This window comes from Solanum pennellii, chromosome 2, assembly GCF_001406875.1.
Source record: "Solanum pennellii chromosome 2, SPENNV200".
Lineage (NCBI taxonomy): Eukaryota > Viridiplantae > Streptophyta > Magnoliopsida > Solanales > Solanaceae > Solanum > Solanum pennellii.
Window position 1 is genome coordinate 43,827,609 of NC_028638.1, and position 18,635 is coordinate 43,846,243.

At 34.4% G+C, this 18,635-nt stretch overlaps 2 protein-coding genes and 1 pseudogene across 3 annotated transcripts; all 3 read left to right on the forward strand.

Annotated features, from left to right (window-relative positions):
- Positions 1-448: 448 nt before the first annotated feature.
- Positions 449-3,761, forward strand: LOC107010817 (chlorophyll a-b binding protein 1B, chloroplastic-like). Its single transcript, XM_015210089.2, has 2 exons — positions 449-1,322; positions 3,257-3,761. The coding sequence occupies exons 1-2, from the start codon at positions 529-531 to the stop codon at positions 3,660-3,662; spliced, it is 1,200 nt and encodes a 399-aa protein (XP_015065575.1). The 5' UTR covers positions 449-528; the 3' UTR covers positions 3,663-3,761.
- Positions 3,762-10,015: 6,254 nt separating this feature from the next.
- Positions 10,016-13,326, forward strand: LOC107010042 (light-harvesting complex I LH35 proteins-like). The gene is made up of 2 exons (XM_027914201.1): positions 10,016-10,906; positions 12,436-13,326. Exons 1-2 carry the CDS (start codon positions 10,112-10,114, stop codon positions 13,234-13,236), a joined length of 1,596 nt encoding a protein of 531 aa, XP_027770002.1. The 5' UTR covers positions 10,016-10,111; the 3' UTR covers positions 13,237-13,326.
- A 1,227-nt stretch (positions 13,327-14,553) lies between these two features.
- On the forward strand, positions 14,554-17,871 carry LOC107010924 (annotated as a pseudogene). The gene is made up of 3 exons (XR_001455767.2): positions 14,554-15,439; positions 15,486-15,487; positions 17,392-17,871. The product of XR_001455767.2 is annotated as a chlorophyll a-b binding protein 1B, chloroplastic-like (transcript).
- The last annotated feature ends 764 nt before the right edge of the window (positions 17,872-18,635 follow it).

The following is an 18,635-nucleotide window of genomic DNA, read 5'->3' on the forward strand; positions in this document are numbered from 1 at the left end:
GTAAACAACAAGTAAGCAATTTAACAATGAAGTTCGTAACTAATTTCAATTTTTTTTTATAGAGCCATGAAAATGAACTAACATAATGGTTCATTTATTTCCCCTTATTCTTTTCTATTTTAGACTAAGAAGGGATTCAGGCTGTAATGACCTCAAAATGCCTGTAATAGTGGTGTTGTCTTTTACCCTACTGGAAGAAAGATATATAAAGAATGTCATAATGGAAAAAAGTAGAAGATATTTTAATGTAAGCTCAACAACAAGGACAGAGAGCAATCTTTGTAGCCACACAACATTGGTTGGTCCCCAAAGTAAAAATCTTGGAAGATTGATGGATTTGTGATATGCCAAGTGTGAATGGAGAGTAATCTTGACACCCAATGAGATCATAGATATAGATATCACTAGATAAGGACTCTTCCCTATCTTACTTACTATATATTGTGAAGTTTCAATAACTTCAGCTCATCACAACTAACTTTTACATATCAAACTAGCAACTCCCTCATTTTCCTCTCTTTAAAAACCATGGCAGCTGCTACAATGGCTCTTTCTTCTCCTTCTTTTGCCGGACAGGCAGTGAAACTCGCACCCTCTGCCTCAGAAATCTCTGGAAATGGAAGGATCACCATGAGAAAGGCTGTTGCCAAGTCTGCCCCATCTAGCAGCCCATGGTATGGCCCTGACCGTGTTAAGTACTTGGGTCCATTCTCTGGTGAGTCCCCAAGCTACTTGACCGGTGAATTCCCAGGTGACTACGGCTGGGATACCGCTGGACTTTCAGCTGACCCTGAAACCTTTGCCAAGAACCGTGAACTTGAGGTGATCCACTGCAGATGGGCTATGCTTGGTGCTCTTGGATGTGTCTTCCCTGAGCTATTGGCCCGTAACGGTGTCAAGTTCGGTGAAGCTGTGTGGTTCAAGGCCGGATCCCAGATCTTCAGCGAGGGTGGACTTGATTACTTGGGCAACCCAAGCTTGGTCCATGCACAGAGCATCTTGGCCATCTGGGCTTGCCAAGTTGTCTTGATGGGAGCCGTTGAAGGTTACCGTATTGCTGGTGGACCTCTTGGTGAGGTTGTCGACCCACTCTACCCAGGTGGAAGCTTCGACCCATTAGGCCTTGCTGAAGACCCAGAGGCATTTGCTGAGCTCAAGGTAAAGGAGATTAAGAACGGCAGACTTGCTATGTTCTCTATGTTTGGATTCTTCGTTCAAGCCATTGTTACCGGAAAGGGTCCATTGGAAAACCTTGCTGACCACCTTGCAGACCCCGTTAACAACAACGCTTGGGCTTTCGCCACAAACTTTGTTCCCGGAAAATGAAAATCTTAAACATTCTTAAAATTTGATTGTTTGATGGCCTTGTAAAGTAGTTGTCAGTAATTACTTGACATTAGAATGGATTATTTTTTTTCTATATTCCAAATTTCCAATGATTGTGTAATTCTGAGTTACATTTTTCAAAGCCACGAATAAAAAAAATTGCCACTTTTATACCAAAGGGTAGAAGAAAGAGACCAAAGAAAAAATAATTGAGAATTAAGATGTGGTAACTAGAAAAACTACATGCTGTTAAAAGATCTAAACTTGAATTATGGAATTCAATTAATTCTGGATAAGCAATACTCAAAATTAGGGTAAAGTACTAATGTTGAACACCATGACGTTATTACATGATTCCTTATTTTTCTATCGAGAAGCGAAAGAGGAAATAAGAAGACATTGTTTCATTTCAATGCTAAGTGAAAACCAATGTGTTTAATATATGAGTTTACAGGTCCTTGCAATATGTGTCCTGTGAACAAATTCATAAATTTCTTGAAAAATCATCCTTCATAACATTGATATCATCTTTAGATTAAAAGATCTTTGACAGATCCTTCCAAACAAGGCGCATAGTAATAACCATAGCCAAAGCACATACTTGTATAGTTAGTTCGTAGAAGAGACAACATGACACTTATTGGCAACAAATTTAAGCTCTATGCACTGATAATATAAAAATTATATACAATCAGTTTACTTATAAAGTAATATATGTAAATCCGTTGATAACCGTTACTCCAATTAGGGAATTGACTTACTATCACATGTTAAATTTTGTGGATACGGCAAAAACATCTTTACACTGTCAATGTATATAACTTAAAATCTACAATTAGTAAATTATATTTCTCTGAAGTCTTAACATAGCCAATATATTGTGATGCTGCTGAATACCAACAAATTAACATGTTTGTTCATGTTCTTCTGAAACAAGCTCTTTCAGAGTTTCACCATTGCTCATGTAGCAGTCAAGTACTGGAACTAAGCCGCATTAAATCTCTAAACATGAATTAACAATGTCTTGAATGAGCATAAAACAAGATAGCATGTGTTGCTGACATAAACAACTTTGTCAATTGGGGTCTAATATGTTGATAAAGTTTCAATCACATTGTTTTCCAAACATAAACATGCATTATTAATTTCCCACAATTTATGCATCAAGGTGGTAATAAATTTCAACTTCTCCTCAAATTTCCTAAACCATAGTTGTACATCTTTTACCCTGCAGGTAGACAAAATCTATAGAAATGGCAAGTGGATAATGATAGGGATATCATATTGTAAGCTCAATAAATCACAGGGTGGATTTCAATCCTTGTGGCAATACTGAATGTGTTGGAGATTCAAGTTGCTACGATATATGGGATCTTGATATCCAATGAGATCATATGTATAGATATCACTGGATAAGAGGATTCTCTCTCTCTCTCTAATTAACACCTATATATTCTGAACCCCAACTAACTTCAGCTTCATCACAACCAACTTTGACATTTCAAACACTCCTCACTTTTCTCTTAAAATAAACACAAATGGCAGCTGCTACAATGGCTCTTTCTTCCCCTTCTTTTGCTGGACAGGCGGTGAAACTCTCACCCTCTGCCTCAGAAATCTCTGGAAATGGAAGGATTACTATGAGAAAGGCTGTCGCCAAGTCAGCCCCATCTAGCAGCCCATGGTATGGCCCTGACCGTGTTAAGTACTTGGGCCCATTCTCTGGTGAATCCCCAAGCTACTTGACCGGTGAATTCCCTGGTGACTATGGATGGGACACTGCTGGACTTTCAGCAGACCCTGAGACCTTCGCCAAGAACCGTGAACTCGAGGTGATCCATTGTAGATGGGCTATGCTTGGTGCTCTTGGATGTGTCTTTCCTGAGCTCTTGGCCCGCAACGGTGTAAAGTTTGGTGAGGCTGTGTGGTTCAAGGCCGGATCCCAGATCTTCAGCGAGGGTGGACTTGACTACTTGGGCAAGCCAAGCTTGGTTCATGCACAAAGCATCTTGGCCATTTGGGCTTGCCAAGTTGTGTTGATGGGAGCTGTTGAAGGTTACCGTATTGCTGGTGGACCTCTTGGTGAGGTTGTCGACCCACTCTATCCTGGTGGCAGCTTTGACCCATTAGGTCTTGCTGAAGACCCAGAGGCATTTGCTGAGCTCAAGGTAAAGGAGATCAAGAACGGTAGACTTGCTATGTTCTCTATGTTTGGATTCTTCGTTCAAGCCATTGTTACCGGAAAGGGTCCATTGGAGAATCTTGCTGACCACCTTGCAGATCCAGTTAACAACAATGCATGGGCCTTTGCCACAAACTTTGTTCCCGGCAAATGAATATCATAAAATGTTCTCTAGATATTATTGTTTGATGGCTTTGTAAAGTTTTAGTTGTGAGTTTACTTGACAATAGAATGATTTTTTCTTAGTCCTGAATTTCATTTGATGAATGAAATACTGCAAAATTCATATTGAAGGGGAAAATTGATGACAAAGCAAAATTAACAAGACCAAAGTTACATTTGAGATGTGGTAAAAGCTTAAACCTGAATATACAGACCAGAGGAACTTATGGAATTCAATTAATTCTCAAGAAGCAATACTCCAACTTAGACATTGAACGACATGCTGTTTGTTTACTTTCATGATTCTTTATTTTTCTGTCAAGAAGTGAAAGAGAAATTAAGGGAAAACCAATGCACAGTATGTTTTATAATCTGAACGTAGCAAGTAATATATGAGTTTCCGGGTCATTACACTTATGTGTCCTTAATTTGAGCACATCCATGAAGTTCTTGTATTTTCCTCCTTCTTTACATGGCACATCCTAGCAATGACCAGAGCCAAAGGGACATAATAAGCACAAGATACAAGTTAAATATACATGCATGGCACTTATTAGAGAGGAAATCAAGTTCTCGCTGACATTGTGAAAAATGCTTATACAATCATATCATTATTAACAGGGCAGAGGTAGACTTCAGCGATGAATGGAATGTCCCACATCGATGAATGAATGACCTCTTTATAAGTGTTGAACAATTCTCTATCCTTTGAGATAACTTTTGAGGTTCAGTTAGCCACAAGATTCATTTCTTTACATCCAACATACCCGGTTTGACAAAACCAAGTAGCTGGTCCAACGTCAACACATGCATATGTGTTAAGAAATTTAGTAAATATGTGGAACTACTAAATTTAGAATGATTAGAATTTAAGATCGCCTTTCTAGATTTCTGAACCCATGAAGTTCAAATCTTGATCCATCTTTGCTTACTAGTTCTCGGAACGTGCATCGCACGTTTGTCTCTTAATTGATATTAGAAAATTTTAATTTATATAGCTAAGTTCAAATCTAAGTCCATTCATATGTAAGTTTAACATAAAAATATAACTCTGCACAAAATATGACATGAAAATCTTGTGTTAGATGTTGGAGGTTTGATATATTAAATAATTCATGAAAAATAAATATTTATTTTATCAGAGGAATTAATATATTTTAATTACTAAACATAAGTTTTAATAATCAAAAAAGAAATTGTCTATAAAAAAAGATACGTATAAAGAAAAATATTACAAAATGTTTGGACGGTATACCATCAAATTTATAGAAAAAATTATAATTTCAAATGAAAAAAAATGAAGTAAATAAAGACATGACATCCATAAAAAAAGACATCACATTAAAATATATAGACAAATTTTATCATACTAATTGAATTATATTTTGTTAAAAGTAGATTTATTCTAGACAAAACATGACTTACTCTAGACGAAACATATTATATGTATAAAAAACTATAATCATATAATAATAATAAATAAGACAAACAGAAAAGAAGGCATGAATATATTAAGAATAAAGATAAACTATATTTCTTGAACTATATATTAAAGTGTGTGTGTGTGTATATATATAAATGAATTCTAAAATAATATTATTCAATGTATCATTTAGTCATTTTTTTACCATACATTATTTTTTTTATTATTATTTTTGCACTTATTTTGTACCTCTTTATAACAGTTAAGTACATAAATTTTTTGAACATTTGAGATTACATATAAAAAGGAAAAAGTACAAATATGTTTGTTTAAAAAGATAAGTGATTATCAAACAATGAAAAAGACATAATTATTATTTTATGGGATTTAACATGTTTACCCTAAAATAATTAATGATAAATAGAAAATGTGATTAGCTTTACTATAGATATCCTAAAAATAGAAGAAATGATGAATACAAAAATACAGTAATCAACTACAAAGTTATATTTAAAAAAACTCAAAACGATGAAGATGTGAAAAATAAATATTTACTTACAACTTCATATTAGAGTATATTCATCTTGTAACTATCATAATTTACATAATTCTCAACAAAAAGAAGATGAATATGCATGAAATTTTAAAGAATACAAATAAATAAAATAGTAAGAATTCTTATAATTACAAACTGGTAATGAAAATTTTACAAGGGATGTAGACTAACCTACTGTAGTATGCAAGATGATTACAAACTTGAATAAAACAAGGAATATATATAATGTGGTATGAGTGTGTTTGATAGACTCTTCATTACCCCCACTTATCTTACAAATTAAAGTTGAAAGGTTATTAGACTCTTCATTATCTATATTTAATTAGTACATGAATATATGATGCATTAAGATCTTATTTGATGCATGAATTTAAATATAACTTTTACTTAATATTTAATTAACTAAATAGATATTAATATTAATTTATTTTAGAGGTAAAATAAGGGTAAAATGGTAATTCAACTTTGAGGTTAGAAGCTTCCACTTATAATAATATATGATATGATTAGGTATTTACAGATTAATCATATCATATCACCATATCATATCATATATCATGTAGTGAAGGGGTGTCGACCGACATCCCTTTGTCGGAAAATTACATTATGTAGCTAGAATAAAAATATATATATTACATATTGACACTCCTTGGCTTTTTCACGATTTAATTTCTTTAGATTTTGACACCCCTTAGACAAAATTATATTATATTATACAAAATACTAAAATAAGAAGGTGTAAAGTCAAACTTTGACAGACAAAAATATTTCATAGAAAATTATTAGAAATTATTTCACAGAAAATTGTTCGGAATTACTTTTTTTTTTTTAAAAAAAATTCTCTATTCTTTCCCTATAATTAGTGTGGTTGAATGGATCAAACTTGTTATCCTTTCTCTATAATTAGTATAATTAAATGTATTGAATTATTAGTAAAACCAATCAACCTTTCCTTTCCCCCATGTCTAAGATCACTAACTTCTAAAAATTATCTTAAATAACTCCTCACCTTTTCATCTTATCATATAAATTTTTAGCTATATATATGTATAATGAAAAAGTAATTTTTCTTTATCACTTATCTCTTTTTGATGTGAATCATTAGGCAATTTTCATGTACTTTTTTTGTTTTAAATATTAATATTTGTTTGATCCTATCTAGAATGATATTTTGTATGATAGTTTTATCTTTATCATTTTAAATGAGTTTTTTTTTGTACGGGAGAAGGTATCATCAAGAACTTTACTCCTTATGTATTTTTTATGCATATATATATATTAAATATTTGATTGTATAAATTTAATTAAATATTAATGAATTTTAGGCTTCCGAAGATTAATTACTAATGAAATATCTAATCTATTAATATTTATCATCTATAATCTATACCTATATAATAATTATAATTTTTTTAAGAAAAAATCTTTTCCTAAATTTCTTTACTTTTCCTCTTCTTATTACTCTTTCTTTAACCCCTCTCATGAATAATATGATTGATGTGGATAAAGTATTATCCTTTATGATAAATAACGAAAAAATAATTTAAAGGGTGCAAATCTACAAAATGGAGATGTACATTGATAATGTCCTCTTGAATATTATTAAAGAATGACTCTAGCTTCACAAATTTAAATTCATTAATGCTTAATTACATGATAAGAACTTTAGTTGTTCTTTCTACATGGTTTGCTAACTTTAATTTCTTTTTTCATATTCTTCATTTATTTACTATTATTTTCTAATTACTTATTTAACTTTTATACTCTTAATATTCATAACTCTCATCTTTTCATATTAATAACCTCCAAATATTTAAACTAAAACTTTAAGATATCTTTTGATATTCCTTCTATTCTATATATATAAATTCAACTTCTTTATCTCATGAAATCCCTACCAAGATTATTAGGCTATTATTTTTATTCAATAGTAAAAGTAGATGATGAAGACTCTTAAATTTTGATAGGATATGAAAAGAGTCGATAAAAACTCGGAGATTTATGTACTAATTTTGTACTTATTTTTTCACCTATTACATCAATCTTATAAGAATAATGTCTATATTGTATTTTTTTCTTAAATATTCTATTTCTTTTTGTCTTTTTTTCTTTCTGTTAGACTTCTTAATTTAATTTTCTATGAATGTTTTATTGTTGTAAGTCTTTATTCTTATTTTTTAATTGTTACATTTTATTATTCATTACAATTTACATATATATTTTCATGAAATTTTAGTCATTCTAACGTATCTATAAAAATTCACATGAAACACACGTGCGAAGCACGTCCTCAGAAACTAGTATTATTATAAGTGGAAAGATTTTATCTTCAAAGTTGAATTCCAGTTTTGCCCTTATTATTAATTAAAATATTTAAAAAATCTAATTAATTCAATATTAAGTAACAATATTTTAATTATTTTTTAGATTATGAGTTATTTATTAGCATGAAAATTAAATAATTATTAATTAGATTGTATAATAAATTAGCCAAAACAAATACTTACAAATTAAATGCAAGTGCATGTATGGTGAAGAACTCAATTACAAATTAATTGCAAGTGCATGTATAGTGAAGAACCCAAAGAGTTATTTGTATGACTTCTTTTTTTCAGCATGACTTTTGAGTTTCTATATGTCATTATATATTTAGTAACTTAAAAATACACTTGTGTGCTTCTCATACTTTTCTGTTAACTTTGTCATGAAGTAATTTTAGTTTTTTTTTTATTTTGCTTGTTTCGTTAAGATAATGAATTATGGAAATGTTGATGATATGAAAGAATATCAAGGTGTGAGGAATATTGAAAACAAGAGATTTTTTTAAAAAAAAAAAAAATTAGTCACATTTCATTATTGTGTCTCTTGATTATTTAATTTCGATATTACTCTTTCGCTTTTTTATCATTTGATATATGTAGCGATATTTCAGGTTGAAGTAATGTTGAATGAAAGAAAATCTACATATACACGCATATATTATGTTCTGCTTCGTATTTATTCTTTTATATTTGCTCTATTTTGTTTGCTTTTTAGATTTAATTTTTTGTTGTTTGTTTTATATTTTTCACCCCAAGTCATGGAATACTATTATACCCGTCATATGATTATTTTTAGAGTTGAAAAGTTGGAAAACTCTAATGTTAATTTTTCTTTTTGATGGTTACGTACTTTGTGGTGACTAGGTGAACAAAAGACTCACACTATATATATTTTTGCATCGTATTATTTTATTCTGATATTATTTTATAACTTTGCAAGGAAATTCTTTTGTATCTATGAATTACCTTTAATGTATCATATTTTATGTTATTCTTTAGAAATACAATAGTAACTTAAATTTATCAATAAATAAATATGATTGCATGTTTGGAGCTACTAGCTTTAAAGGAAAAAGTATATTCAAAGTTTTAATATGTATCTATCTAGCTATACTATTAGATATATAGAATATCTTAAACTAAATTAATTAAAAACTAAATAAATCTTATAAAATTGAATGCCCACATACAGTTTAAAAACATATTTTTATTCTTCAATCAAATTACTTCTTTGGATATTTTTCACCAAAAGTTAGTGATAATAAGAAATTGTATGACACCCCCCAAAATAATTGAGAAAATATTTGAACAACTTCAACAGTGGACTTTTGGAACACAAAATCTCTTCCTTTATTTGGAACATAGTATTTAATAATATTCATGTAATTTTTAAAAAATAAATACATTGATATGGGGTACCTTCAAAGTTAATCAAAAAATAATTAATTTGTAATGACATAATAAAGCCTATTCAAATTCTTGATGTTGTTGTGTCTTTGTGCTATTAAACTTTAATTTAAATTACACTTGAATGTGTAATTGCATGAATTACTATCGATAATTTTTATTATGAGATGATATATTGTAATTGAATTTGTATTTTAGAGGATTAATTCATTGTTTGAAGTTCTTTGTCTAATTTAATGTGGCATCGCACGAAGCACGTTGATCTTAATAGTTTGTCATGTTACATTTGACATTATATATACATTTTAACTAATTATTTATATAAAATTCGATTATGAAATGACTCTGAACCATAGCTATAGTGCTAATAGATAAAATCTGGAGAAATTCCCAATGGATAATGATAAGAGATATCAATATTGTTAGCTCAACAAATCAGAGGGTAGAGTTCAATCCTTGTAGCCACACATAGGAGGACAATATTGGATGGGTCCCTTTAGTTGTAAACATCTTGTAAAATTGGAAGGATTGGAGATTGCCAAGAGTGCATTAAATCTTGATATCCAATGAGATCATAGATATAGATATCACTAGATAATTAGGACTCTTTTTCCCTCTTAATTACTCCCTATATATATGGTGAATTAGTTCCTTTGTAACTTCATCTCATCACAACCAACTTCAACAATATCTCATATCATCAAACACTTACATTTCTCTTGATATAAACACAAATGGCAGCTGCTACAATGGCTCTTTCTTCCCCTTCTTTTGCTGGACAAGCAGTGAAACTCTCACCATCTGCCTCAGAAATCTCTGGAAATGGAAGGATCACTATGAGAAAGGCTGTCGCCAAGTCAGCCCCATCTAGCAGCTCATGGTATGGCCCTGACCGTGTTAAGTACTTGGGCCCATTCTCTGGTGAGTCCCCAAGCTACTTGACAGGTGAATTCCCTGGTGACTACGGCTGGGATACCGCTGGACTTTCAGCAGACCCGGAAACCTTTGCCAAGAACCGTGAACTCGAGGTGATCCACTGCAGATGGGCTATGCTTGGTGCTCTTGGATGTGTCTTCCCTGAGCTCTTGGCTCGTAACGGTGTCAAGTTCGGTGAGGCTGTGTGGTTCAAAGCTGGATCCCAAATCTTCAGTGAGGGTGGACTTGACTACTTGGGCAACCCAAGTTTGGTCCATGCACAGAGCATCTTGGCCATCTGGGCTTGCCAAGTTGTACTCATGGGAGCCGTTGAAGGTTACCGTATTGCTGGTGGACCCCTTGGTGAGGTTGTCGACCCACTCTACCCTGGTGGAAGCTTCGACCCATTAGGCCTTGCTGAAGACCCAGAGGCATTTGCTGAGCTCAAGGTAAAGGAGATTAAGAACGGCAGACTTGCTATGTTCTCTATGTTTGGATTCTTCGTTCAGGCCATTGTTACCGGAAAGGGTCCATTGGAGAACCTTGCTGACCACCTTGCAGACCCCGTTAACAACAATGCTTGGGCTTTTGCCACAAACTTTGTCCCCGGAAAATGAAGATTTTTAAACAATCTTAATATTCCTTGTAAAGTAGTTGTGAGTTACTTGACAATAGAATGGATTGTTTTTCTTTAATATTTCAATGATTGTGTAGTACTGAGTAACATCTTACTAAGCTATGAATCGAATGTTGCCACTTTCATAACAAAGGATAATCAAAGAAAACGAAGAGAGCAAAAAAGACAGAAGATATATATATATGAGATGTGGTAACTAGAAAAACTATAAAGCTGTGACAGGCTTAAAACATCGAATTTTCAGACCAGAAGAACTTAGGGAATTCAATTAACTCTCAAGAAGCAATACTCAAAATTAGAGCAAAGTATTAATTTTGAAACAATATGATGTTATTACATCATTCATCAATTTTGTCGAGAGGTGAAAGAGGAAATAGAGGACGTTATATCATTTCACGACTAGAACATTAACAGTTCGATGATAAGGGAAGAAAGCCAATATGTTTTTTAGTCTGAAATGTAGTTATTAGAAACATATAAGTTTCCAGGTCCTTATATTATGTGCCTTTAATTTGGATAGCATCTTTGAACAAATTCATAAATCTCTGACAAATCCTTCGACATAGTAATGACCAGAGCCAAAGGACACACTTATATAGTTAGCAGAAGACACAAGTAATGCTATATATGACATTTATTGGCAACAAATTCTAAGTTCTATGCACTAATAACGTAAACAATATTTACACAATCAAGTTACTTAGTAAGTTACTAAAGGTAAATCCCTTGGTAAACATTAATCGGTACTCTGGTTAAAAATAGGAACTGATCTACTATCACATGTTAAAATTTATGGATAGTGTAAAAACATCTTTACACTGTTAGTAAATTCTATTTCTCTTAACATGGGAAAAATTGTGATACTGATGAATATCAACAAATTAAAATCTGTGTTCATGTCCTTCAGAACAAGCACTTTCCAAGTCTCAGCATATGTTGCTCATGTAGTGGTTAAGTACTAAGCTGCGTTGAATCTCTACGCATAAATTAACAGTATCTTGAATGAGCATATAAAAATATAACATGCGTGGCTAACATAAACAACTTTGTCAATTGAGGTCTAATATATTAATAAAGTTTCAATTGCATTGCTTCCCAAACATAAACATGCATTTATTGATTTCCCACAATTTATGAATTTAATTGTGGCATCTTTTACCCTGAAGGTAGACAAATTCCAAGTGGATAATGATATGGACATCATATTGTGAGCTCAACAAATCACAGGGCAGAGTTATTGCTTGTGGCTACATATGAGAGGACAATATTGGATGTGTCCCTTCTTGGAATGTTGATGGATTGGAGATTGCTAAATGTGTATTAATTGCTACACATGGAATCTTGATACCCAATGAGACCATAGATATAGATATCAATAGATAATTAGGACTATTTACCTCTTATTTACTCCCTATATATAGTGAATTAAGTCCATTGTAATTTCATCTCATCACATTCACAGCCAATATTTCATACCATCAAACACTTACTTTCCTCTTGATATAAATCATGGCAGCTTCTACAATGGCTCTTTCTTCACCTTCTTTTGCCGGACAGGCAGTGAAACTCGCACCATCTACCTCAGAAATCAGTGGAAATGGAAGGATCACTATGAGAAAGGCGGTAGCCAAGTCTGCCCCATCTAGCAGCCCATGGTATGGTCCAGACCGTGTTAAGTACTTAGGCCCATTCTCTGGTGAGTCCCCAAGCTACTTGACCGGTGAATTCCCTGGTGACTACGGGTGGGATACCGCTGGACTTTCAGCTGACCCTGAAACCTTTGCCAAGAACCGTGAACTCGAGGTGATCCATTGCAGATGGGCTATGCTTGGTGCTCTTGGATGTGTCTTCCCCGAGCTCTTGGCCCGTAACGGTGTCAAGTTTGGGGAGGCTGTGTGGTTCAAAGCTGGATCCCAGATCTTCAGCGAGGGTGGACTTGACTACTTAGGCAACGCAAGCTTGGTCCATGCACAGAGCATCTTGGCCATCTGGGCTTGCCAAGTTGTGCTGATGGGAGCTGTTGAGGGATACCGTATTGCTGGTGGGCCTCTTGGTGAGGTTGTCGATCCACTCTACCCCGGTGGCAGCTTCGATCCATTAGGCCTTGCTGATGATCCAGAGGCATTTTCTGAGCTCAAGGTAAAGGAGATTAAGAACGGTAGACTTGCTATGTTCTCTATGTTCGGATTCTTCGTTCAGGCCATTGTTACCGGAAAAGGTCCTTTGGAGAACCTTGCGGACCACCTTGCAGACCCCGTGAACAACAATGCCTGGGCCTACGCCACAAACTTTGTCCCTGGAAAATGAAAATTTTAAAACAATCTTAAAATTATATTGTTTGATGGCCTTGTAAAGTTGTAATTCTGAGTTTACTAGACAATAGAATAAAATTTTTCTTATATTCCAATTATGGTTTAGTCCTGAATTTCATTTCCCAATGGTTTGAATTAAATACTGTCAGTTTCATATCAAAGGGAAAAAAAAATGACAGTTAAGAAAGTTAAAAGCCTAAAACTTGAATATACAGAATGTAATTCAATTAATTCTCCAGAAGGAATACTCTAACTTAGTGCCAAGAATAAGATTGAGCAACATGATGTTATTTACTCACATGATACCTTGTTTTTCTTTTGAGAAGTGAAAGAGGAATTGAGAGGACATAATAGTGTTTCATTACTAGACCATTGACATTTTAACAATAAGGGAAAAACAATGTACAGTATTGTTTTGTAATCTGAACATAGCAAGTAATGGAGTATATGAATTTCTAGGTCATTATACTTGTGTGTCCTTTAATTTATTTAGCATGAAAAAATTCATAAACTTCTTTTATATTCTTCTATCCTTACATGCATGTGGTCTTTAGAGAACAACATGACACATAGCAATGACCAAATCTAAAAGGACATAGTTAAGTTCAAGATACAAGGAAGCTATACATGCATGACATTTATTAGAGAGGAAATTAAGTTTTCGCTGACGTTGTAAAAAATACAACCACATCACATATTGATAGTGGAAGAGGTAGACTGCGGTGATGAATGGAATTTTGAATGAATGAAATCCTGGCCTCCTTATAACGTTTGGGCAGTTCTCTTTCCTTCAAGTTAGTTTTTGAGGTTGAGTTACGCTCAAGATCCATTTCATTACATTCAGCATACCAGGTTGACAAAAACAAGTGGCTTTGGTCATGTATGTTTGTTAAGAAATTCATTAAATATATACAACAACTGAATTTAGAATCCATTTACTTGCTGATAAGTGACTACAAGTTTATTTTTTGATAAAATGATAAAAATGGCTAAAACATAGTTCTAGTGTTCTACATTGAATGAGCTGTAGTGCTGATAGATGAAATCTGGAGAAATTTCAAATGGATAATGATAAATATATCACTAGTGTAAACTCAACAAATCAGAGGGCAGAGTTCAATCCTTACAGCCACACAGAGGAGGGCAATATTGGCTGGGCCCCTTTAGTAATAAACATCATGCAAATTGGAGATTGCCAAGTGCATTAATTGCTACACATGGGATCTTGATACCCAATGAGATTATAGATATAGATATCACTAGATAATTAAGGCTCTTACCCTCTTACTTACTCCCTATATATGGTGAATTAATTCCCTTGTAACTTCATCTCATCACAGCCTTCAACAATATTTGATACCATAAAATACTCAACACTTTTCAATTAATATAAATCATGGCAGCTGCTACAATGGCTCTTTCTTCCCCTTCTTTTGCTGGACAGGCGGTCAAACTCTCACCCTCTGCCTCAGAAATCTCTGGAAATGGAAGGATTACTATGAGAAAGGCTGTCGCCAAGTCTGCCCCATCTAGCAGCCCATGGTATGGCCCTGACCGTGTTAAGTACTTGGGCCCATTCTCTGGTGAATCCCCAAGCTACTTGACCGGTGAATTCCCTGGTGACTATGGATGGGACACTGCTGGACTTTCAGCAGACCCTGAGACCTTTGCCAAGAACCGTGAACTCGAGGTGATCCACTGCAGATGGGCTATGCTTGGTGCTCTTGGATGTGTCTTCCCTGAGCTATTGGCCCGTAATGGTGTCAAGTTCGGTGAGGCTGTGTGGTTCAAGGCCGGATCCCAGATCTTCAGCGAGGGTGGACTTGATTACTTGGGTAACCCAAGCTTGGTCCATGCACAGAGCATCTTGGCCATCTGGGCTTGTCAAGTTGTGTTGATGGGAGCCGTTGAAGGTTACCGCATTGCTGGTGGACCTCTTGGTGAGGTTGTCGACCCACTCTACCCTGGTGGCAGCTTCGACCCATTAGGCCTTGCTGAAGACCCAGAGGCATTTGCTGAGCTCAAGGTAAAGGAGATTAAGAACGGCAGACTTGCTATGTTCTCTATGTTTGGATTCTTTGTTCAAGCCATTGTTACCGGAAAGGGTCCATTGGAAAACCTTGCTGACCACCTTGCAGACCCCGTTAACAACAACGCTTGGGCTTTCGCCACAAACTTTGTTCCCGGAAAATGAAAATGTTAAACATTCTTAAAATTTGATTGTTTGATGGCCTTGTAAAGTAGTTGTCAGTAATTACTTGACATTAGAATGGATAATTTTTTTTCTATATTCCAAATTTCCAATGATTTGTGTAATTCTGAGTTACATTTTTCAAAGCCACGAATAAAAAAAATTGCCACTTTTATACCAAAAGGTAGAAGAAAGAGACCAAAGAAAAAATAATTGAGAATTAAGATGTGGTAACTAGAAAAACTATATGCTGTTATAAGATTAAAACTTGAATTATGGAATTCACTTAATTCTGGATAAGCAATACTCAAAATTAGTGTAAAGTACTAATGTTGAACACCATGACGTTATTACATGATTCCTTATTTTTTTTTCTATCGAGAAGCGAAAGAGGAAATAAGAAGACATTGTTTCATTTCAATGCTAAGTGAAAACCAATGTGTTTAATATATGAGTTTACAGGTCCTTGCATTATGTGTCCTGTGAACAAATTCATAAATTCCTTGAAAAATCATCCTTCATAACATTGATACCATCTTTAGATTAAAAGATCTTTGACAGATCCTTCCAAACAAGGCGCATAGTAATGACCATAGCCAAAGCACATACTTGTATAGTTAGTTTGCAGAAGAGACAACATGACACTTATTGGCAACAAATTTAAGCTCTATGCACTGATAATATAAAAATTATTTACAATCAGTTTTACCAATTGGTAGTCTCGTAAAAATAGGGAATTGACTTACTATCACATGTTAAATTTTATGGATACGGCAAAAACATCTTTACACTGTCAGTGTATATAACTTAAATCTACAATTAGTAAATTATATTTCTCTGAAGTCTTAACATAGCCAATATATTGTGATGCTGATGAATTCCAACAAATTAACATGTTTGTTCATGTTCTTCTGAACAAGCTCTTTCAGAGTTTCACCATTGCTCATGTAGCAGTTAAGTACTGGAACTAAGCCACATTAAATCTCTAAACATGAATTAACAATGTCTTGAATGAGCATAAAACAAGATAGCATGTGTTGCTGACATAAACAACTTTGTCAATTGGGGTCTAATATGTTGATAAAGTTTCAATCACATTGTTTTCCAAACATAAACATGCATTATTAATTTCCCACAATTTATGCATCAAGGTGGTAATAAATTTCAACTTCTCCTCAAATTTCCTAAACCATAGTTCTACATCTTTTACCCTGCAGGTAGACAAAATCTATAGAAATGGCAAGTGGATAATGATAGGGATATCATATTGTAAGCTCAATAAATCACAGGGTGGATTTCAATCCTTGTGGCAATATATGAGAGGACAATACTGAATGTGTCCCTTCTTGGAAAATTAATGAGTTGGAGATTCAAGTTGCTACAATATATGGGATCTTGATATCCAATGAGATCATATGTATAGATATCACTGGATAAGAGGATTCTCTCTCTCTCTCTCTCTAATTACCTCCTATATATTCTGAACCCCAACTAACTTCAGCTTCATCACAACCAACTTTGACATTTCAAACACTCATCACTTTTCTCTTAAAATAAACACAAATGGCAGCTGCTACAATGGCTCTTTCTTCCCCTTCTTTTGCTGGACAGGCGGTGAAACTCTCACCCTCTGCCTCAGAAATCTCTGGAAATGGAAGGATCACCATGAGAAAGGCTGTTGCCAAGTCTGCCCCGTCTAGCAGCCCATGGTATGGACCAGACCGTGTTAAGTACTTAGGCCCATTCTCTGGTGAGTCCCCAAGCTACTTGACTGGTGAATTCCCTGGTGATTACGGGTGGGATACCGCTGGACTTTCAGCAGACCCTGAAACTTTTGCCAAGAACCGTGAACTTGAGGTGATCCACTGCAGATGGGCTATGCTTGGTGCTCTTGGATGTGTCTTCCCTGAGCTCTTGGCCCGTAATGGTGTCAAGTTCGGTGAGGCTGTGTGGTTCAAGGCCGGATCCCAGATCTTCAGTGAAGGTGGACTTGACTACTTGGGCAACCCAAGCTTGGTCCATGCACAAAGCATCTTGGCCATTTGGGCTTGCCAAGTTGTGTTGATGGGAGCCGTTGAGGGATACCGTATTGCTGGTGGACCTCTTGGTGAGGTTGTCGACCCACTCTACCCCGGTGGCAGCTTCGACCCATTAGGCCTTGCTGAAGACCCGGAGGCATTTGCTGAGCTTAAGGTTAAGGAGATCAAGAACGGCAGACTTGCTATGTTCTCTATGTTTGGGTTCTTTGTTCAGGCCATTGTTACCGGAAAGGGTCCATTGGAGAACCTTGCTGACCACCTTGCAGATCCAGTTAATAACAATGCCTGGGCCTTTGCCACAAACTTTGTTCCCGGAAAATGAATATCATAAATTGATGGCCTTGTAAAGTTGTAATTGCGAGTTTACTAGACAATATAATGGATTTTTCTTATATTCCAATTATGGTGTAGTCTATAATTCCATTTTCCAATGGCATGAATGAAATACTGCAAGATTCATATCAAAGGGGGAAAAAAGATGACTGAGCAAAAAGAAAAAAGAAAAACCAATATACTTTTGGAATGTGGTAAAAGCTTAAATCTTGAATATACAGACCACAGGAACTTAAGGAATTCAATTTATCCTCAAGAATCAATAATAGTCTTAACTTAATGCCAAGAATAACATTGAACAACATGATGTTATTGACATGATTCCTTATTTTTCTATCTGAGAAGTGAGATGATTTAAGAGTACATAACATTTTTTCACTTCTACACATCATTGACATTTCATTGATGAGAGAAAACCGATGTGCGTGTTATGTAATCTAAACGTAGCAAGTAAAAGCATCTATTCAACTGCTTATATAACAGAGGCAGGTATCCTCCAAAGATGGCATATAGTAACGAGTAACGACCAGAGCCAAAATTAAGGAAATAGTAAGCAGAAGATACAAGTAACTGAGTAAGCTATACATGACACTTATTAGAAAGGAAATTAAGTTCTAAGCATTGACATTGTAAAAATGCTAATGCTCATGTCACTTATAAACAAGGGCAGGGGTAGGCTTCATTATGCATATTTGACAGAACCAATTAAGTAGTTTTGGTTCAAACAAATATATGTATGTGTTAAGAAACAAACAAATTACATTGAGGAATTCATTTACTAGTAACTCAATGAAACATATACAGAGTGTTCTATGACTATAAATGCCTCTT

Bases quoted from the DNA above. Each gene is read 5' to 3' on its own strand.
- LOC107010042 (XM_027914201.1), top strand. From the start codon at position 10,112: ATGGCAGCTGCTACAATGGCTCTTTCTTCCCCTTCTTTTGCTGGACAA. The intron at 10,907-12,435 runs TGAAGATTTTTA...CTCTTGATATAA, and splicing joins CAAACTTTGTCCCCGGAAAA to ATCATGGCAGCTTCTACAAT.
- LOC107010817 (XM_015210089.2), top strand. From the start codon at position 529: ATGGCAGCTGCTACAATGGCTCTTTCTTCTCCTTCTTTTGCCGGACAG. The intron at 1,323-3,256 runs ATGAAAATCTTA...GGCTGTGTGGTT, and splicing joins ACAAACTTTGTTCCCGGAAA to CAAGGCCGGATCCCAGATCT.